The following is a 23,042-nucleotide window of genomic DNA, read 5'->3' on the forward strand; positions in this document are numbered from 1 at the left end:
TTCTTTTTTCCTGAGTTATGTTTTGTGAATTAAGAGGAAAAACCCTTAAATATTGAATTTTTTCTCATAGTTTAACAATCAGGGAAAAGCAAAAAGAACTCAATACTTTAAATTTGATGACCATCCAAGATCAGCAAGCATTGAATTCTACACTTTCATTTTTCCAGAATCAATTTCTAAATAGGAAATCATATATACCATACTAAAAAGTTCTAGCTGAGAAAAGAAAATTAATTTTAGGGGGTTTATAATTTGGGGGAAAGAAGGGGATGGACATCTGATATGTACTTTTTCAGTCCTCTGAATGTGAGTACAGTTAGAAACACAGTATTTTCTATGACATTTCTGAATCTAAATAACACATGCAAACAAGGGGCTTAGTTGGGAAAGGTAATTGCGTAGGATCTGTAAGATGTTTGACACTTGTCTTCATTCCATTTTGCAAAAATCCATGAGAGATACAGAGTAAATATGCAGAGCAAGTATCTCAGTCTGCAGCTACTATATTTATGTGCACATATACATAGCCTTGTGACTCTTCTGCGGGCAGGATGCCGCTGACTTTTCCATAACGTCAAACAAGTGATTTATGTGATCAGGTGAAGACATGTACATGATATTTTTTTTCCAGCTCATTTCCTCTCTCTGACTGTACTTTAACTTGGAGATAAATTTAAGTTTCTGCTATCCAAACTGCATCTTAATGGAGAAAAATGTCTAATGATTTAATATTATGATTTAAGCTATTCTTAAATATGTTATTTCAGTGCCAATTTTGTACAGATGACATCTACTTGGATGAATCACAAAAATGCTGCACTGCTTAAATCCCTATCTGTTCCCAGTGAGAAGTGTGAGTGCATTGCAGTGGTATGCAAGACCAGAGTAGGTCTAATCAATGTGCATGTACAGAATGACAGAATGTTGGACAACATGGAATTGTACAGTGCATGTGGAATCTGTGTGTGTCTGTGGTGTTGGCCAAGCCATTGGGAGAGCACTGAAGCAGAAGTCCTAGGAGTGTGAATCATTTCACAAAATATTCAAAGACAGGACTTTGAATCAGACAGATGAAGTTCAAGAAATGTTATCTGCAAGGAGGACTGTTTTGTTTACTGTTATGGCCAACCAAAATGGAGCTTTTCCTGAGCTACCTTTTTCAATGCTGCAAGTGGATGACACTACAGAAGTCCTTGTCTTTCTCTACAAGAAGGTTTGCAATAAATTGGAAAACACACCTAAACTCTGAATGCAAGAGATGAAGACAAAGCTAATGCTTTGTCGTGCTAATGACTGGCCTACAATCCAAAAGATTCAATTCCAGTTCAGGGCTTTTTTAAGACCCTGAATAGACACTGTGGTTCCTAAGGAATTCTATTACTGAAGAGTCCTTGGCTAAACTGAAAATGTGCTTTGAAGCTAGCGCTAGTATCACTTCATAGTCCTCTCCTTTGAACTGCAGTGGCAGGCACCAACTGGAGATGGACTGTATTGTCACACTAATCTAGTCCTGAAAGCAGAAGCCTGCAGTGGAAGACTTCTCCATTATGCTGATTTAGAGAGACTTTCTCTTCCCTGAAGACATTCCTGCTGCTGAGCAAGCATTAGACAAGGCTTGCTGATATAAGTAACCACTCCTTCTGGTGGCTGACCTCCAAAAAATGTCTCAAAGGTGTTAGAAATATGACAATTAACACTCTATTTAATAAACTGAAGAATTTTGCAGTTAAAAGATAATTTTGTTTTAAATCCTAATTCTCTATATTAGCTATTGGGAAGACCTATTGATGGAATTAATACCACTGATGAAATTTGTAGAAGAATACAGTAGTGGGTACTAGTGAATCACCAAGGAGATCTGCAATTTTGAAGGAGAATGTTTCTTTTCTCCATCATCACCTTCTGTTACTTGCCCAACAATCCAGAGCAAACCCAAAAGAAATCATAAATCACTGTCCAATAAATGCTGTGCACAGGTGAATTTTAATAATGATTTATTTGTAAAGAAACAAAATACAAATTTGAATCTAGATATATATTGGATAGCACCCAAAATTTATCTGCTCCTCACCCATGGCCAATACCTACTAATGGACACAGCAAACAACAAAAACATGCTCAGCAATCAGGCATCTTGCAGTTCAGTCCATCTTCTGTTCCACTGAATCAGGCAGAAGAATGGGATCATGTCTCAAATTGAAGTTCATCTCTTACGGCCTTTCAAGTTCAAGATGCACTCCTTGAAACCAGAGTTTCTCTTTAAACCTGTTTGAAAAGGGTCAGTTAATATTGCACGTATTTTTGATGGTGGCACAACAGTTCTTCGTGGTTTTGTGAAAATAAAAGATTAGAAATCAAATAAACAGTGATTACAGAGAGAACATAAAATATTCTAAATCTCATCTTACTGACCAGAAGACATTAGCTATAAAGAACAGAAGATGAGAGAAAAAATTAGGATAAATCTAGCTTTTCCATACAATCTACATGTTTTAATCATAATGAACTCTCTATGTGACTTATGGAAGATTATGATGATTTGGCATGTCATTTTTTACTGAGGAATACCTGCCATAGGACAACAATATGGAAAAAAATCTTGATCAAAATATGTGGGATCAATGCTTTGTCAGCAGTCCATGAAGCAAAGTGTACAGGCAACTCACAAAAAAAAGGACAGAGCTTTTGAATCAATACATGCAAAACTTTCCTTTATGTTTACAAGTTGTGCTGCATCTAGATGGATAAATGTCAGAAATTTAAAGACAAAAATGCTCTTTCTTTTTTATCAGAACCTAAATTCATGGGACGAGATTTCATCCTATGCTGAAAGTCACAGGGATTAGTGACTTCATGTATCTCATTTTTTTAATCTGAAATTGCCCAGTGATTGTTATTTTTAATCAATTAATGAACAATGACAGTTCCTGTCTTATTAGCCTTGCTACTTATGCTTCAGAATAAGACGTGCCTAGTAGAAAATCTCACTTATATATTCTGTTCATGAAATTTCCCATAGCTCCATCAATTTGAACTTCTGTAATACTTTGTGTTTTAAGCTCTTCAATCTTACATTAATATCTAGATTAAGATGACTAGATTTCAAAAAAAAAATTCACTAAACATAAATATCTTGCATAGGCTCAATTTTCTAATGTGTTACTAGTCCTTTGATCTAAAAATTACTTTTGATGAAGAATGAAGTGAAAAAGGAAGTCACATATTATGCATTTAACGTACATTGCCCTGAAATTCATAGCTTAGGAAGAGTGCTTGATGTGTGCTTTGTAAGTTAAGGTCCTTACAGCTGTTGCAGTAGTACAAGTTGCAGCATGGAGTTAGATGCAGGTTACCTTACAGGAGTACGTTTAGCCACTGGCCTTTCTTCTCTCTTACACGGTGAGTCCTGGGCTTGTACTAGCTCAGTTGTGGTGAAACTCACTTCTTCTGAAAAGTATCCATCTTCACACTCTGGTTTAGCCTGAGTTACACTGGAAGTGTTGGGAGGTTTATTTTTCTCTGAAACAAAACATGTACGTTAGTTGCTCATGCAATAAGGCAAGAGGGTGCCAAAAAGCATGCAGCTGGCAGGACAAATCACCTATCACTGTCACAAAGGCAGAGCAGTGTGCCATTCCAATTTCATTGCTGGCAACACAGATATATTTCCCAGTATCAGCAAGGACTACATTTCTTTTTAAAAGGTAATAGGTATCTCCTAATTTCTCAATCTGTAAAACAAGAGAATGCACATAGGGGATAATTAGTACCATAAAGCAATATAAATTACCTTTCTCCCAAGAAAAATTTCAAGAACATTAAAACATACACTGATATCTCCAGATACCACTTGGATGTCATCTTTTATCCAGCAGACACGTGGTTTGGGCTTTCCATGTATAGTGCAATGTAGGATTAAATCTTCTCCTTCTTGCAGAGTTCTATGTCCAAACTTTTGTATGAAGTTTGGTTGTTCTCCTTGTACTGAAAAAAAAAAATCAAATCAATATTCACTGTGTTTTAAAAGACAAAATAAAGGCAACTAAAGAAAATAATCTGTTCTGGTTAAGTTTATCACATTGAAAGTCAAAGGGAGCCTTTACTGATGTCTGGAACTGAGAATAACTTGTTTGCAAGACAGTTGCCATATATAGTTTATCTCTCTAATGTAACATTTGTTAAAAAACATGGATATTAAGCACCCAAGAATTTCATGCATCAGCATAGTGGTATTAGTTCCATGGGAGTGTTAAAGAATCTTGTTGTTTGGTAGGATATTAGGCAACTCTGTGGGAATTATTGTTTCAGTGATGGAGAAAGATTAATTATTCCACACAAATTTAAAGTGACAAAATCATGACAGCAAATTTTATAATTTAGTGCATTGTTGTACAACACACTTTCATCACTTTCCCCCCATTATTTAATTTTTTTAAAAAACAGGTATTGAAGAGATTTTAAAAATTGATATGTGCAACTAATGAAGGGCAGAATGATGCCTCTCTGCTACTTTGACCACATCATTATTTTGGCCATCATTAATATTGAAACCATGTGCTACCACATCATCCAGTACAAATGTGGTTCAGATGAAGGATGGGCAAGTAATTGCTTTTCTATTGCAATACCCAAAGTACATGAGATTGATTTTGTGCTAGCCTCATGCCAACTGTGGAAGGACAGATGACACCTGAACCACTACAAGGACTGATCAATACAAATTAACCCACCAAAACTGAAGAAATTTTGATCATCAGCATCAGTTTGTACTGCATAAAAGCATTGCTTTCTGTGACTTGTAACTTAATGAGCTGTAAAGCTGGATTTATTGAATCATTGTACTACCACCTGAGGTTCAACTTGTATTCCGCCTAGAAGGTTACAGTAAAAAGAGAAGACAAGCTCAGAACTGACTAAGTGTTCTTGACAGAGGGAATGTAAAGCAGAAGATGTTAATGCAAGAACAACACATGAAGACATCTTACAATAGAAATTATCTTTTTGCATCTCTATCACATAAAAAAATGCATCCTTCCTCCTCTTTAATATAAATTGTACCACATTTCCAAAATATTTGACAAAAGTTATCACTGGCCTTCTCTGAAATATAAAGGTACTGAAGTGTGTGTTAAATGACAGTTTGGAACTGCCATGCCACCATTACTGTACTGTCTAAGGAAAAAATTTTTCTTTATGCTATTAAGAAACAAAATCAGCTTATCTCACACAGGTGCCCATCAACTTCTAAAGCCAAATAGCTTGAGCCAAAGGCTATTTTTGCCAAGTGTGGGCCTGCTGGCATCACGAGGCAGACATTTTGACCACTGTATTAATAAATTAACTTCTTAGGTGAGCTCTTATTTGCAATAAGCTTTCAAGCTTAGTTGGTTTTCTGTTCTTCCTAGGTACTGCAGGACTGAGGCAGCAAGGCAAAGCAGAAGAATGTAAGTTTTACTCTCCCATATTTGTCCTAACCTTGTGTGACCTCTGTATTAGCCAGCCAGAGTAGCTCAAACAACTCAGTTCTTAGCTGTTGAAGGTTAGCATGTGCAAGCTGCCACCCCCATTGCATTACATGTACCTGAAGCCCACAAATTTGAGATCTCCAGCTTCACTTCAAGCAAGAGAACCAAGTTTACACCCCTGCCTACTCTTTGCAGGCAGTTAGCAATAGGTCACAAATAGAGCATGATTAGCTTGTAATCCAGAAGAAAACATTAAGTGGGCTTCAGCCACTCCTTGGGATAATTTTGGCTGGATTCCATTACTTGTGTAGTTTGGATTACCCTGTGTAGTCATGTTGCATCTCATACCAGAATGATTTTTACCATTAAAAAAAAAAAGAAAAAAAAAAAAGAAAAAAGAAAAATCTTAGTGGAAAGGTGACAGTAATAATGATCAGACCACATCTTGACTTTATATCAGTAAGGCAGCAGAACATAAAAACTGAAATGTTCAGTTTCTAGAGAGCAAAGGGAAAAGTATGTGCAAATAAAACCATGAAGTGACAGTTCCTACAACTCTTTCAGGCACTCAACAAAGTCTGCTGTAAAAGAGTTTATCATTTAACAGCAACCTTCAAAATAGAATTGATGGTTATATTTCACCAGTGGTTTTCCTATGATATCATAACAAAAACTCAGAAGACAATTTGTTAATTGCAAATTCTTTCTTGGCTGGACATCCCATGCTGTCCACATCCACCAAGGTTAGAAAGAACAGATCTGTTCCTCCACTGTGGGAAAAAAATAATCAGGTAGCCAGTGGTACTGAAATACCATTCTTTCAGCTTCAGACAATGATTTTGTCAACTATTCAATATTCCATAAGTTATCTGTAGGAACCGGTAGAGTTATGCTGCAAATCGGTGAATAAGCACAGAAAGATCATCAACCTGGATCAATGCAAAAACTGCAGGAGAAAAGTCTCCCTTCATCTGTCTATTACACAGCCTTCACCCCTGCCTGAAGTCTCTCTCACACACAGGTATGCGGGTCAAGCCAAATCGGTTTTAACAGCCTGTTTTAAAATTAAATTGCTTCACAGTTATTCTCAATCTATTTACTCTAGGCATGTAATTTCCAGTCTGTGGTGTCTTGAAATATGATATTAGCAATTTTATGAACTTCCCCTGTCTTCTCTATGAATTTAGGCTAGGCAGATTCCCACCATGCTGCTTAGAGACTTTGGATTTGCTCAGCATTACTCTAAATCAACAGTGCACCTTATTGTTTTGAGATTTTGTCTCAGTCAAGCTCCTAACACAAAGAGAAGGATTCCTTCATTAGGAATATTAAGCAGGTCTCATGACCCAATTGATCTGAAATATCCATAATCCCAGAGCTCCAGTCTCCTTGAATACTGTGTGTAACCTCTTTAAAGTCTTGGCAGTAATTTTTCAAGACACAGTTCCTCTGGACCACAGATGATAATGCACACACAAAAATGACTCCTTTACCCAAGAAAAGCCTCCAGAGAAAGGTGCAGAAGTAAGCATACCTTACAAGTAATTTGAGAGGAACTCACCTTCTCCATTGCGGCTCCAACCACATCGGATCCAATCTGGGTAATGGCTCATCCTCCCTCTGCCTACTGACTCAAACCTGCGACCTCAGACAAGCTGCTTCTCTTGAAAAATTAAAATAATTAATTCCTTTCCCCCTCCAAATTTAGGTACCTTGTGTAAACATCCCTTCACACAACTCCATGTCTTGTAGTCAGGCAACATCATTCACCATTTTCTTAAAGGGTGTCTTCATATGGGGAAGAAGGAAGGCCATGTAGGTTAGTTCTGTGCCTAATGTCTTTCTTCTAAGGATGGTGGGACTGAGGCTTAAATCCTCTCTATAAGGGAGCCATCAGGAAGATGTAAACATTTTGGGATCTTGAGGCTAACTATAGGCTCAAAACTGTGACTGCAGTGAGGGGAAATCAGAGCTGTGAACCAAGAACCAGAGCCATACAAAACACCCAGATGTATTCCCTGCTCTGGAGTATGGTTAAAAGAAGAGGTAAAGCATGCATAGTATAAACTATTTAAAAAAACAATGAGAGTGAGAAGCATTATGTTAAGATTATTGCTGCAACAGAATGAGTGGGTTTTTCTTTCAAAGAAATACTAGTACATCATAAGACTACATCACTGTCACTCTTTTTTTTTTTTCCCTTTTTTTAGATTATCTAACCAGAACACAGCTGGAATTTTCCAGTAATTTTTTTTAAGGACTCATTTGAGTTCTTAAATAAAGGGTATTTAAATCCAGACTGCCAGCACAGCAGTAACCAGTGTTGATTACGTCTTTGTTTACAAAGCAGAACATTAGAACCATGAGATTGTCAGAGTCCTGCTGTGAATCCAGTATCTGTAATCACTCTGTTTAAAATCTTGTTTCTTGTAGCAATTAAAATTGTGGCTGATAACCACCCATTAAAAACTGTGCATTTAAAGCTATTCCTGACTGAAAGTACATGCAATACCATACTCATAAAATCAACTTTTGTTTATCTAAAATTCACAGAAACTGTCAAATTCTCAGAGGAAATTTTTAACAAACAAACAAACAAACAAAGGTATTCTATACTTTACAATGATTTATTAAGATCTAAATTACCTTTATTGTGAAATGGAAATACACTGCAGGAAAACAGGTGAAATTTATACCTGAGAAAATTCTTGTGAATCTACATTTTTGGGAGATGACTGAAGTTAGAAAGTGGTTCATTATGGGTAATACCAAGTTAGTTAGAACTTACTGTGTTTCCCCATCCGTTCACCACTTCCTCCTGCTCCCTCTCATTGCTGTGAGGTTATATCATGAGAACTTCTCCTTTTTCAAAGTTACAGGAATTTTTTAATGTTGCAGTCACTAGGCCAAAATGTCTGACCCTCAGCAATTACAAAATATATTCTTTTCATAGTATACTACACAGTAAAAGGTTTACTTCATTCCAGCAAATTATGCAAGAGAAGGTAAATATTTCCTTTTTAAACATTTTTCACAGCAATGCAATTGTAACACGAAAGCTGGTAATCAGAAGTTGCAGGAAAAATAATGTAGCTGTTTGTCAACTCTTTTTACTGTATAAGTACAACAAATTCTGAGGCTAAATAATGAAGATATATTTGAGGATTTATAAATTGAGTCTTCTGCTGGCATTGTTATATCATTATGTAATACTTAAACAAATTAGAACTTTAATTTAAAAATATATTTGTGGCTGTCCTTGACAAGAAGGAAATACAAACTGTAGGTGAACAAAGTATTTGTTTGGATTTACTGTTTTGAAGTTAAAGGATAATTCTGTTTGACTGACTTTTCTTTTTTATGTTTTTTTAAATATTTGAATACACTTTTGGATATTTCGCCAATTTGGTTGATTCTGTTTGAAATCAGTGTGTTAAAAATTTTAAACAAGCACAAATGCTCACTTCATAGATTATTAACTTTCTTGTCTTATATGAACAATTTAGAGGATTATTAGAAATATTTGTATCTTTAACTTTGTAAGAAGGCAGAGAAAGTATCACAGACATCTATTTAAGCAGAGTGGAATGTTGGAATGTTTCATTCTGTAAACATTTGTTCTGTCATGTGCTAGATGCCACTTACACAAATCCTGATGGTTCTGGATCAGTTCTGTAGCACAATCCCAACTCTATTGAACTACTGCAGCTTTCCTTTGTGGAGACTGTATGCTGGGCTGAGACAGATCTAAATCTGATCTATGTTGGTTCAGTCATGAATGGTATGATACCTTTAATAAAAAGCTTTGTCCTAAAAATATTTTTGTAAGCATACAAGCAAACATGTGGGTGGAAAAAATACATTCTATGTTTAAAAAAATTCCAACACCTTTCACACCCCATCCCAAGAGAAGACATATCCCAAAATATACAGCGATCTGAGCACTCTACCTGGCTCTATACTGACATTTAAAACCTACAAGCATTAAAAGTGTTTCCAATGCTTTGGAATGCCTACATTTTTTGAAAGCAAAACTCAGCCTCAGATTCTAGAAAAATCTTCATAAAGTTTTTATCTTAACATCACCATGAGAAAATAGAATAAACACAGAATACTGGCAATAACGAAACAAGCAATATATCCATTTTGCCATAAAAAGTGATTTGGTACATATTGTGAAAATGCAGTGTAAGAAAATAAATTCAACATGTGCTAATTAAGTCCGGTGCAGTCAATATTGTACTTATTTTGTGAATAGCCAGTACATTAGTGATACACTAATATAGAGGACACACAGCATTATCCAGTCTATTCTTGCAATAGGTGGCCTGTTACCTTGCACGTGAAGAATGGCACTTGAGGAGATAGTGCCGTTCAGATTTTTAGCCCGGGCAACATAGAGGCCAGCATCTTTATCACACACCTTCTGAATGAACAAAGTATGCTTTGTCTCCTTTTGTAAAAGCTTTAAGTGCTCATCTGCAGTCAGTTTCTGGCCCTTCTTGTACCTGAAGCAGAGAGTCAGTTTGCAAGTCAGTTTTATCACTGCATTCCACACAGAACTTTGCAAATTCAGACAATCTCTGTAACACTACAGCAACAGCAAGAGACAGAGAACTGCTGTACTCTCATTTCTCAGTTTTAAACTCAGTCTGTCAAAATGCATGAACAGTTAAACAATGCAGGTTACTGGATAATACATTCTTAACAGTAGAAAATTTGTTCTGAAAGTGGTTTTCAACAGACAAGCTACAAGTCTCTCACTGCAGCATTAGAGAGGTGACATGGGGGCCTGGGCCCTCGGTTTTGTGCTGAGACATTTTTGCTAATGAGGTCTTGAGTCAGTCTACATCCAACTCATGAATAGGCTCAAAAGGATCAAAAAACAAACTTTCTAAGCTTGTATCTTCAGTATAAAAGACAGCCAAGAACCTTCCTTCATCCCAGCCCACTTAACATTTACCTAGCTCACATCATCAAACAGGATAGAACAATGCATCAAGAGTTACTCCAGTGAACTGGTGTCATATTCTAACACATGAGGATCCGTCACCGTGTATTGGTATTGACTCCTGATTTAAAAATGGAAATTAGAGAAATTCTGGCACTCCTTGCCCCATGATGTTTCAGCATAGGCTACATTTAACCTAACACAAACATGAAATTATTTTTCCACATGTATATCCAAAGAAATTTCTACACCAGTACAAAATACATGTTATTGGTGAGTTTTTAACTAAAACCATATTTTTTTGTTGTTTTCATGAATTTATAAGGTGCAAAATTATTCCAGTTGAATGCTATCTTTTTGAAAGACAATCTGTCAACAGTGTATATATTTTTGGGCTAAATTAATGCTTTCTTATAATAAAATGAACATCTTGTTTCACCAATAATACTCCTCAGTCTGTGCAATACTGATATTTAAAACACAGTAACTTTATTAATGCCAACAGAGTATAGCACCAAGGTTGCAGTGTCCAGTATTCTTCTCAGTGCCACTGAAAAAATTTCAGTTTAACAAGTGTACAGCTTAATTCTTTAAGTGTGTAATAATAATATTAACATCAATCTTTTCCAGTCAGAGGCATATTTAAATTTAATACATTAAAAGAAAGGCCTCCATTTTGAAAGACTAGTGGAATAAGTGGAGAAAAGACAAATGAGGTAAGATTGGAGGAATACATGTCACAACATATAGAACTATGAAAAAAATCTTGAAATCCTGCCCCTCTTTCAGTCCCCGTTCCCTTTGGCAGGGAATTTTTAGAGTTCAGATGTTTATATTACATCATCTGTATTTCTCACAAATCCAATAATAAAGTAATCTAAATGGACACATAGCAATTAAGAGAGAGATAGACCATGCACACCAGTATATGATATAAAACTGATTCTCCTAGTGTAGATATTTAGGTGGGGTTTTTTTAACATGTAACCTTAGTTTTGATACCTGACATTCACATATGTGTAAATGTGTCCCCATCTACATAGTGACTATATAAATATTTCAGTGTGCATGCACATCTATGTGTCTGTCCATATGTAGTGCTCAGAAAATGCAGGTGAATTTATTTATAGTAAATCTGAAGCGTGCAACGATTTTAAGAAGGCACTGAACAAGTAGAATGCCATATTCCAGTATATGAAAACTGTATGATGATTTTGCTTGAAAACACTGGATATGTTTGCAGTACTTTGATACTATCATTCCTAAAATTTAGTACAGAGAGATTATTTCAAGTTGGTTAATTGTTGAAAACAATTCTGAAGGTGGAAATCATGCAGAAGTGTGGAGTAGAAGAGATACAAGACGCTTATTCTAGCCTACAGATTAACTGATTTGGTTAGGAAAGGTTCGTGGTGGATCGCTATAGGTATATTTACTACTTTTCATTGCAAGCTACCCACCATGTCAGTGTAGGCTCTGGGAATCCCGTTACTTCTACTTCCAAAGTTACCGGAGAACCTTCCGTGACGGTTTTGTTAGACAGAAGCTGGGAGAAGTTAGGCGCCTGTCCAGCTACGCTGGCCATGCTGTTCTTTTCTGAAGAACTTTTAATCTCTTCTCGGGTAGCCATCTGCCTCTGACAGCTTCTGGTGGCGTCTGATTGAAACATGAAACCTGAGAATGCATCAGGCAAAGCATGCAGCCTCTCCTGGGGTTTAGTACAGTTATTCAAGGCATGCAATTTTTCTTGCGTTTCTGCCATGCTTTTATGAAGTTCAAGGTGTTGTAAATGTGTTTTGCATATTTCACTCAGCATGCTATCTACTGGTTTGGCTTTTATAAGGCAGGAAGTAGTGCTAGTTTCAGATACTCCTTGTGAGCTACAAGTCAAAGGAGATACTGCTCTGACTTTTGGACCAGAGTCTGTTAAAGAGATACAAAACTTTTGAAAGTGATCTGATGGGCTTTCCGTTCTATTATTTGTAGCATCAGCAAAAGCAGAATTTGTTAAGAGGCCGGGTGCTTCCATCAGTTTTACCGTTCTAGTGGTTTTCTGCATTTGCAAGCTATAGGAACTGACATGCAGACTATGAGAACTACAACAGAGCTGCTCTTCTAGCTCTGTTTCAGAATGTAAGAGGTTGGATTCTGGTGTCTCAGAAAGCGGTGGCAAAGATATATCATCAGGTGATATACACTCATATTCATCTCCAGAGGGTGTTTCTTCTGCCAGGAATTCGGTCTGTAAACTATCCTCTTTGGCTGAGGATGACAGCTCTGTATCCTGTGAAACAAGATCCTCACCAGCTGGACAGATAACTAAAATATCAGCCAATATATTCCTCTCCTCGAACTAGGAAGGGAAAGAAGAAACAGGAAAGAAGAGAAAGAAAAACAAAGAAAGAGTTATCATTTAATACATCCCTTTGTCATGCAAAATCTAGCAACAATATTCTAATTGAGCTTGATGTATTCTGAGAGGCAGAAAGAAATGGGGCAAAAACAATCAGAAAATGTTGCAGCAGCTTATTGGAATTTCAAACTGCTCAAATAGTTTCTAGAAATTCTATTATAACTATGTATAAGCATTTATTATAACAGTAACAATAAAACAGGAAACACCTTTTCATAAACAAAGTGCAACCTGCGGATTTTCTATGGCTTCTGTTTATATGAGCATTTGCAAAGGAAAGGTGGTGGAGGAGGAGGAGTAGGTGGCCTAATTGCATTTAAAGGGGACACAGTTACACAGCAATAAAAACATATTAACAGCCAAGTTGCTGGACTTGTTCCTTTGAGAAAAGGGATTGTCAGTCATGCTCAAGAGTTAAATAATAAAGGCAGCACCTCTATAACATTTTCCAAGCATTTTATATTTCCTTCTTCTTTTTTTTTTTTCCCTTTGCTTTTCCAGCTGGTAAAAGATCCCCCCAAATATTAAAAGCAAAGAAATGTAAAAATTATCTTTATGTTAACTTGGATCCAGAAAAAAAATCCCTCTCATCATGTTTCAAAGAGAATTGGATGAGGCATAACTGCATTAATTTTAATCACAAAGCATCAAAGTCATCTGCTTTGTTAATTACTTCTCTGCCTCTTGATTTTTGTGTGAATGTAATCACATATTCAGATTGATTTCATTTGTGCAAAGGCTCTCAGCAAAGTTGTGCATAATGTTTCCTTAAGCTACTCTCTCTTTACTGAGTTCTGTACACAAATATGTAATCTACTAAGCAGTGTTTCTATCACCTATAAACTGCCCACTCAAATAAACTGGGTGGTACACTGAATTTCATTGCTTTCCAAAACAGGTCTCTTTGGCAGTATCCAGTAAAAGAGTGTGGTGGTATATTTGTTTTGGTTTTCTTTTTCCTTTACTGCTCTAAATACAATCTAAAAATTAGTGCAAAAACTTTTAAAACACCCAGAAGTAATAGAACCTCATAGGTGCCATGGTTCTTTAGGCATGTTAGCTTTATAATATAGATGCTTTTCCAAGTTATTACCTTTGTTGTTTCAAAGCAATGTGATTCATGCCAGACCTATGAAAAAATGCCTGGAAGCAGGTTGGGATTTTACTGTGCCTATTTTACTAAACAATTCAATTCAGTTGCAAGATGAAGTTCAAGTTTTACTATAAAAATGCCCACAAGCATCCCCTGATGAACTCTGACCCCTGAAGAGATGGTAGAAGACACTGGGGGAAATGCTGTGGAAAGAATGCCAGATGAGCTGTGAGCAAGCAAGCTGCCAGACAGGCTTTGGCAGCATGGGACCAAAAAAGCAGGAGGATCAATGTGCCATGAGAAGGTCTAGCACACTTTTAAGAGGGTTATATTTGAAGCAAATTAATACTGGGAAAGCAGCTTGCAAAATCAGAGATTGCTGGCCCACTATTTGGGGCTCTAGTGAGATGAACCTGCTACTTCTTTAAGTGAAGTATGGAGTGATGAAAAGGGTAGAGGCATCATAGCTGCCACAGTCCTCATATGATATTTGCTGTTTCGCATACCCTTGATTTCTCTCCTTGGCAGCTGAGACTCAGTCTGATGAGGACTGACAAAGCTGTGGTTTAGCAGAATAGAGCAATGGACATCTGCTGAAGTGATTCTCCTGAGGGACGCTCTTTGGAGCAGTCACAAAATTTTGAGTGAAATCTGGGCTCCAAGTCAATGCTGAAACTCCCACTGACTTGGAATGGAGGTAAGAAAATTAATTAGGTTTAATTTTGGCTCATCAGGAGATTACAGGACATTTTGTATTGAACTGAAGAGAATTATATTAGTTGAATTTCTACAAAACATCACTGTTTAATATCTTGCAGTATTTGTCTACGTTAGCAGTTTGCAAAATGGAATTTTTAGATCTCCAAATCTGTTACCAATGGATCCTACCTTTCTAAGGACTTAAACCCACTCCAATTTATCAGACTATTTTAGATAGAAAATTATTTACATTTATGTCCAGGATCCCAAGCCTTCAAAATATTCTTTAAGCTAAAGTAATTAACCTCATAACCTCATAGATCTGGTGTTGCTTTGCCTGTATTTCTGAGATTTCATTTATTCAGTGATTATTTGGAAAATTTCATATTCTTTTATTGTATATCCATGAATAAAAGATGATTCTCTGTTTGTATGTTTATCATTCTAAATTCATACTCAGTCTTGTGTTATGTTTTGTGAATTGTCCTGAACATGGATGCAATCCTTACTTTGGATTATTTGTGGTCTCTGATACAGAGAATCTTGGCAACTGAAATCCAACTTAAGTGTTTTGAGATGAGGATAAAGATGATTATTATTGGATGGTGAGTTCTGTTATTTCTTCTATAGTGTCATACCAATATTACAGCAAATTGTATTCGATGTGATGTCCTACTGAACTACTGACAGCTGCAGTTGTCTTCCTTCATTGTTTCTCTGTTTCCTGTTAGTCACACTATTTTTGGTGATACTGTAAATGAGAATGTAATCAAAACTTACCAATATAACAATAGTCCTCGCTTCTGATACACAACAAATTAAGGAGTAGAACCCCCCTGAGCATACACAATGATGTCCATTAATCTGATTAAATGTAAATTGATATGAACAACACATACTTGTTTAGTGCCTGTAGGAGACAGAGTATTGCTTCTCTTCTCACAGGTGCTTTCTGAATTTGCAAGCAATTCACCTGATGCCATCTGAAAGAAAAATGTTTTAAAATCCCACTTTTTTCCCGATTAAGACTTTAATGATTTGGCAAATAACCACCATTTCCACCATTATTTCGTTCAAATTCTGAGCTATGCTTCTCTCATAGAATATTACTTATAAATCAAATATTTTCCCAACTTGTATCTAGGCATCACAGGAAGTCTTGAGCTCTGGGAATACTACCAGCAGTCTCCACTACTATTTCCTATATTCTCTTAAGTTTTATATTTAAAAAAGAGAGTTAAAGAAGAAGTTCTGTTTTTCAAGAAGGATGAATGGTCACAAAGAGGACCTCTACATTAAGAATACTGTCGCTATAGGACCAAAGGAAAATTGGTAAAAGGTCACGAAAGGAATAGTTTTTCAAAAAGAAAATATATACAGGCAGGTAAAAAATGCTAAAAAATAAAAATTCATAGGAGAGAATATGTGGACTGGATAGAAGGGAAAGAGGTAACTGAAAATGACTGAAAAGCAATTGACCAAGCTTACACTGATAACACCCATGCAAATGGAGGCTTTAAGACTGAAAAACAAGAACATTTCTAGCAATGCACAGAAAGAGTTTAAGAGTCTTTAAGAAGGAGTTGTAGTTATTTAAAAAAAAAACAAAAAACAATTAACTGAACTAACCTGCTGCTTTTGCTCCACTTCTTTAACTGTCTCACATGCTTCTTGACCATTTCTTTCTTCCTTTTTAACAGTAATCAACTCCTCAGAAAAGTCAACTTTCTGCTATGTGAAGAGAAAATTAAGGAAGTTTATACACAATGGAAGGTAGGAATTGTTAGCTCTACAGTGATTTATGCTCTGTACAACAAAAAAACCCACCAAAGTGAAAATCTGTCATCAGCACAGGTGTAAATTTCTCATCGCAAAAAAAATGCAGCAAAACCCAATTAATTCATTCTTGGACGAGCAATGACAACATTTTTTGAAGCTGACAGGATCTTTTCTGAGGCAGGGAAACTATAGAAGACTATAATTCTTCAGTATATAAGACTGAAGAATTACAGCGGCTAAACAAGAATGTGAGGAATATTAACCAATTTATACACAGGGTCAGTAAGGGGGAATAAAGGATTAAGTAACACAGTTATATGAAAAAAGAGAACAAACAACATTTTCAGAAAAGGTATCAGGATTGCAGGAAAACAGTTCTAGGGAGGAAAGAAACATTTGTGTCTATAATCAAATTTTTTTAAAAGGTGGAAAGGGAAGTATGTGGTCTAATCATAAAACATAGAAACAGAAATCTGGACAACCATAATATATTTTATGGAGACTTGATAAATCCTTGAAAACTGTCATGGAGTCTTCCACAGATTTCAAAGAACATAGTAGTGGCACAAGATAAAGAAACCAAAAGCTTTATAATTACAGTTTTGTGTCTTCCATATCTTTAGCTGCCCAGCCAAAAGTTATAGTCTTAATCAAGTTTCTTGTAAGAAAGTGCTGCATTATTAATTTGCTGTTCTAACAACAAACAAATGAAAAATTCCATGTGATCTTTTCAGTCTATTTTTTTTTCTTTTAGGAAGAAAAAGTAGTTTTAATTTTACACTTGAAAAAAATCAGGTTTTTTCTGGCATTCAGGAGTCATGTAAAATTAGGAAAGATTATGCAATACATCTCCCCTTGATTTGTCATGCCTTAAAAATAACAGGAAGTGAAACTCAATTTATAGTAATGGCATTCCATACAGATGGCACAGACAGTTTGCTGAATTATTTATTCTTCATAAGATACAGACATTGAGTGTTAATATATTCTGGAAATGTTCAATAAGAATATTAGTTTTTAAATCTTAGAATACCACATTAAAAAAAAAAAAAAAAAGAAGAAAAAAATCCTTTCCCTTTTAAATGGTTGTGGAACTATATTGTAAAACAAATTCAATGATTTTGTGGAAATCAGTCAAAATAAGGTAATAAAATTAGTTTTAAATTCCACACTTGTCTTGAAAAGATCATACAACATTGCTGTAGAAAAGATGAAAGGTTCAAGCCCCCTTCTGACAGAACCTGGGACTACTGTCCTGCACACAATAGTGTTTATGAAATACTCAAATGGGGAGGAGAATGGGCATTTATGTTGAGGTTTTTATATGGTCACAGTGCAAGACAAAGCCTTCTTCCCATTCACCTAATGACCTTTGGAATTAATGAATTAATTTATATTTTTGGCATCCTTTACTCCTTTAAAGTCTATTAATGGATACTTTGAGTGTCAATTTTATAGTATAATTCCATCAAAGAAACGTAAAACAACATTCAGTACCAAAAAAAGCAGAATATTTAAGCATCTTAATTTTTCCACATTTACAGAAGAATTAACTCAGCAGGTGCTGCTGCATGCAAGAGATTTTTCTTTTAGATATTACTTTGAAAATGGAGGGGGTGGAGTTAACAGAGTCTTAATTATCTACCCCATCACCAGTGTTCCATAATATGTTACATTTAAATACACCTAGAGCAGTTTATCAGAATATGAAACTAAAAATGCTGCTCTCATAAATATTTATGTAAAAGCAAAGTTTTTCTAACTCAAATTACTTTGGCTTTAACAAAACTTGTTTTTCAGGATGTCTTTTCCAAGAGGGAGCCAAGCAAGGCTGGTTGGCATTTTGTAGCTCTGCAGCTGCCTATTTTACAATATCAAAGGAAGAAGTATGAAAAAAAAAAGGTATTTGTTTACATAATCAAATAAAATTTGACATTTTCTCCTAAAGGTTTCTTGAAAGGAGTAACAGTTCTGAAAGAAGCAAAGAAAAAGAAACTCAGAAGAAATATTTAGTGCCCAAACAAGTAGCACCACATTGATTCATTACAATCACCTAAAGTAAAAGAAAAGTGAACAAGAAGTCATTCATGCTACCATAGATAATCCTCTCTAAAAGCACTGATTCAGCCACTAACACAATAAATTGATGCAGATGCAATACATTCTCCAGTTTAAAAAAACCATACCTTTATCTCCTTAAGTTCTCTCAGAGATCTGCACAACCCATCAACAGAATTCATTATTTCTTCATACTTTAATACAGTTTTTTCTACATACTTCTTTCCTTCTTCAATACCTACAAAGGCAAAACAGCATGAAAGTAGAACAGAAAGCCTCAAACAGACATGCAACAATCCATGTAATTTGTTACCCCGAGGTACTACAATAAACACATTTTTCTGTGTTTTGTTTTGCTGGAGGAATTCTGTCATTCATAGTAATGTGCTTTCCCAGCTCATACTGGCTTACTTGAGATAAGTCCTCATAGTTTCTGCAGGCCTTCTCTCTGGTTTGTAATATTGCTTTAAAAGATGCTGACCTCATAAAGTGTCCCCTAAACTCATTGCTATGGTATACAACTTGGAGGCACTTAGATCCCTATTATAAGAAATAAAAAACAAAGGCAGGATGGAGAAGCTTTTTCCTGTGTAATGACTTAAAGGACACCAAGCAACTTCTTTCTCCTACTCTTCCTAATCAGCTTTGTCAAAAATCTGTCATCTCCTTTGCTGCAGATAGGAATGTTTAAAATATTGAGAAGGCTAAAAAAAAAAAAGGAGAGAGAAGAAAAAAGAAATTATCTGTGCTCTCTAAATATTCTCTGCACTAAATTAAGAGGAATTTAAAAGCCCAGTTTGACTGCTGAGATTTTTTTAGCTTTACTACTTCAATTGATAGGCTACACAAAAATCCCTACATGTTTGGATTGTCACCTTATCTTTGGAAAAATTAACTTTAAAAAGTATATAAAAATTACAAGTAGGAAAAAAAAGAGGCAAAATAAGAAATTTTTTGACTTTCAATTTTTTTTGGTCAACAATGTTCCAAATTAATACAATTGCAAATACAGTATCTAAATAGCAGTCTACATTATTTGCTAGCAAAAATTTGATAATCAAATTCTACCAGTTGTTTACAGTTACAATGTAAAAATTAATTCAGCACTGAGGTATATAATTATAATTTCCTCTGGCTTCAGAGGCTTGTCTGTTATGAAAGAGCTTAAGCTATGAAATCTTAACTCAAAGCTCATGAATATTGCAAGGACATTTTGATTTCAAGGTGAACTCAGGCTGTATACAGAAAACCAAGTAAATACCAAACTGAAAGGCTGCTTTCATATCTTTACTTTTTCCAAATATTTGTTCTGAAATCCTTCACCTCTTCCAATCAATGCTTTAAAACATTTATTTTTTTAAAAATTCATTGATTTTCATCTTAAATGGACAAATCTGGGAGTCTGCTTACTTCCATCCCAGGCTACTGCATTTTGTCCCCACAGTACATTACCAGATACCTCCTCACCATATAACTGTCTAGCAAGGTCCATAATCTGCTGAAGTTTTTCTTCTTGTTGGGGCACTGCAGGTTCAATAAACTTATTGAATTGCTTGTAGAGAGTCTCTATTGCTTCTCTTGTTTTGCATTCTGCAGAGTAGTTGCCAACTCTAATCACTGTTGCGCTCACATCGTCAAACCAAAACTGACACTGAGGGATAAAAAACTGCATTATAATGAATTACTGTCTGCAGTTCAAGCTCTTGAAGAATAGACTGAATTATTCTTAGACTTTCCATAAGCAGTGGCATACAGTATGTCTTAAATATTCTGACTTAAATTTAACCTGAAAAACATTTGTTCATTACTAATGGTGCTTCAAGCATTAATGGCTGTTAAATTTCCATTAAATACTAGGCCCACGCTCATCTTACAAGCGTGGTGAGGTTATTTTTTAATGGTTCTGCAAAAACATGTTTTATTTCTAGTTCTTTCTACTTTGTATATCGATTGGGTAATTAAAAAACTTCATGTTATGGCCTCAGTTATAGCTGTGTAAGGGCAGAAGGGTTCATCATTACAGGAAGTGGCAAAAAAATCACCATTTCTAGCCACTGTTGAAATCGGCATTTAAGACTGTGCCTATTTGCGGCAAGAAAAGCTTTGAGTAAAAGGTGATATTTTACACTCAGATTAAAAAAAAAAAAAGAAAAAAAAAAAAGGCAGTCTTAAATTTTACCTTTAGGAAATAATTTATGTCTGTTAAGTAAGGGGAATTTGAAAACGTAAATATTCTACAAGTATTAACAAATTGCTTTGCTAATGGTATATGTAAGAACATACTGCTGAGGTCACTGGACACTGAAAACATCTCCTAAACAAAACTTTCATATTCATTATTGAGGGAATTTGTCATGCACTTAGATCCCTTTGGAAATAAGAGCAATGTTATTTCTAAAAATAAAGTGACAATCAGAATGAGCTTGCCCCATGGCAAGAGCACCGATAGAATATGGCAAGAGGGAAAATACTGTTATAATACCATCACAAACTTTTTTTCTTTTAAAAAACTCAATGCATTAAAATAAAGTTATGGAAGTGTCCAATAAGAAAGATTGCAGTTCAGGAAAAAAAAAAAATAGATATATTTAAAAATCTAGTTTACTAAAAAAAAACTAAGGAACTGAGTATTTTACATTTCAGTTCCATCATTACATAAACCACAGTGGGTACTGTGATAACCTGCCTCTCATAATTTGAAGGCGACCAAAGAGGATTTTGTGGCACTTTCTGTGTTGCCTCTGAGCTTAAGGAAAATGAGCTTCTAAGTATGATCATAGACATGTTGGATGACTGTGAAAGTCATCTGGTCATATGGAGGTGGAGGCCCCAGCTGCATCAATGTGGTCACACTGCACATTTATTTCCCCCTTTCACCGCAAACTTAGAAACAAACAAAAAAAAAATTACCGATTGATTACTTTTGGAAAGTACAAATTAACCTGGAGGAAGTTAAAGCACTTTTATCTGTCCTGGATCATTATTACAGCCACGGAGGGGATGTCAGGATTACTAGTACCTCTTTCATCATCTGCTGCAGATGCTCCATGAGATCCAGATTTTGCTTGTAATCTTCCACAACTGTGTTAAAATCATTCAGCTGTTTTTGTAAGTCATTGATTGAGCCCAAGAGAACTTGAACCTTAGCCTTAGGTTCATTTCCAAAAGGGTCAGTGACTTTCTTCTCTAAATTATCCATCTTCTTTTTAAGAATCTGTTTAAAAGGCAGATACCAATGTTAAATACTGCAACGAAATGTTTCTATTTTTAGCAATTAAATATAAAAAAGCAGGGGAAAACCATACAAATATACTTCTTGTCCTATGTTTTAAAACTACAAGCTGCTCTTTCAAAAATCAAAGGAAACTGGAGGGCCTCTGCAAAGCTTATAATTTATATCAATTAAAATTGATATAAATTATATGTGTTAAAGGTATAATCGAGCTAACTTTTTCAGCTTAAAAATAAACAAACATCTGTAGTAATAAAACATGGTCATGCATGACTTGCAACTAAAAAGGCCATTGAAGGAACAGTTTCTGGTGGATGCAAAAAATGGGTGAGGCTAACAGGGTTCTAAGGTGCAAATGAACATGATCAACCCTAGACAATGCATATAGCCAAAGGCTCTGAAGAAAAAAGTTCATCTTTTTGCATGATGAAATCAGAAAGACAAGAGAGTAACTTGATGCAAGACATGATCATTTTGGGTTTCTTTAAGGAGAAAGACTAGGTTACACAATAGAGGCAGAAGGATAAAAAATTAAACAGAAAAATAATGGTGGATTAAAGGAGTGAAGTCAGGAATTGAGTTAACATAATTTCACTGAAGTGGCAGAATAGCAGGTATAGAACAGTGAAAAATGTCTCAGCCAATGACAGACAGGGAGGATATAATGAGAAAAGTTAGAGGGAGTGCACAATACATTCTGTGATGTGCCAATCCCCTGTGATGTGCTTGGCATAGGCCAAGTAATTCAACTGGTGAAGCCTTTACTAAGCCTGCATTTTCTGTTACCTGCAGCTTCTCTGCATATGTATCAACTTGCTGAATCTGTACTTTAAGTACTTTCATATTTCGAGCTTTTTCAGTTTTCTTCATATAGTTAAACTTCAAATTGTTGAATTTCTTTTTGAGATCCTTGAATGATTCTCTGAGCTGCAACAGTGTAAACATATTTGTTAGTAAAAAAAAAAAAAGAAAAAAGACGTCAGCACACATCAATTTTGGTTTTTTCAAGAGCTGTTTAATGGACAATTTAAACATTGAAAATTTAATGCCAAAGTCAGTAATACTATGCCATCTCAAAGCATCCTTAAGTTGTCAGAATTTCTTTACAGTAATGGAAACTCATAATCTTGCTAAATCAATGCTTTTGCATTCTTTATGGAAAGTGTTTCCAGCATAACTGAGGCAAAAAAAGTATTGGAACAAGGGATGAGATTATTACTCAGACAATCTATGAAAAAGTCCTGTCCAGGAGCTTCCACTGCTTTTAACTAGAGGTAGATGCCCTTCACATACTTTAGTCCATTTAGTAGAAAAATTAGCCATGTAAATGTCCCATTCCTCATCCCTTTTTC

At 35.5% G+C, this 23,042-nt stretch overlaps 1 protein-coding gene across 5 annotated transcripts in view; it reads right to left on the bottom strand.

Moving 5' to 3' along the window:
- Positions 1 to 1,974: 1,974 nt before the first annotated feature.
- CCDC141 (coiled-coil domain containing 141) overlaps positions 1,975 to 23,042 on the bottom strand; it is a 62,150-nt gene continuing 41,082 nt past the window's right edge. Inside the window, exons 19-31 of one of the 5 annotated variants that reach the window (XM_041403712.1) lie at positions 22,477 to 22,617; positions 21,478 to 21,672; positions 19,926 to 20,109; positions 18,587 to 18,696; positions 16,251 to 16,352; positions 15,521 to 15,604; positions 12,613 to 12,769; positions 11,877 to 12,072; positions 9,801 to 9,973; positions 3,830 to 3,984; positions 3,602 to 3,731; positions 3,354 to 3,519; positions 1,975 to 2,265 (exon numbers count right to left, since the gene is read on the bottom strand). In XM_041403712.1, the coding sequence (XP_041259646.1) occupies positions 2,211 to 2,265; positions 3,354 to 3,519; positions 3,602 to 3,731; positions 3,830 to 3,984; positions 9,801 to 9,973; positions 11,877 to 12,072; positions 12,613 to 12,769; positions 15,521 to 15,604; positions 16,251 to 16,352; positions 18,587 to 18,696; positions 19,926 to 20,109; positions 21,478 to 21,672; positions 22,477 to 22,617 (1,848 nt within the window). In that variant the 3' untranslated portion in view covers positions 1,975 to 2,210. Of the gene's footprint in view, positions 2,266 to 3,353; positions 3,520 to 3,601; positions 3,732 to 3,829; positions 3,985 to 7,096; positions 7,129 to 9,800; positions 9,974 to 11,876; positions 12,770 to 15,520; positions 15,605 to 16,250; positions 16,353 to 18,586; positions 18,697 to 19,925; positions 20,110 to 21,477; positions 21,673 to 22,476; positions 22,618 to 23,042 lie in introns of those variants that run through there. The other 4 variants (XM_041403711.1, XM_041403709.1, XM_041403708.1 and 1 more) reach the window with 4 other exon arrangements.

This window comes from Onychostruthus taczanowskii, unplaced genomic scaffold (genome assembly GCF_017590055.1).
Source record: "Onychostruthus taczanowskii isolate IOZ18803 unplaced genomic scaffold, ASM1759005v1 scaffold20, whole genome shotgun sequence".
NCBI lineage: Eukaryota > Metazoa > Chordata > Aves > Passeriformes > Passeridae > Onychostruthus > Onychostruthus taczanowskii.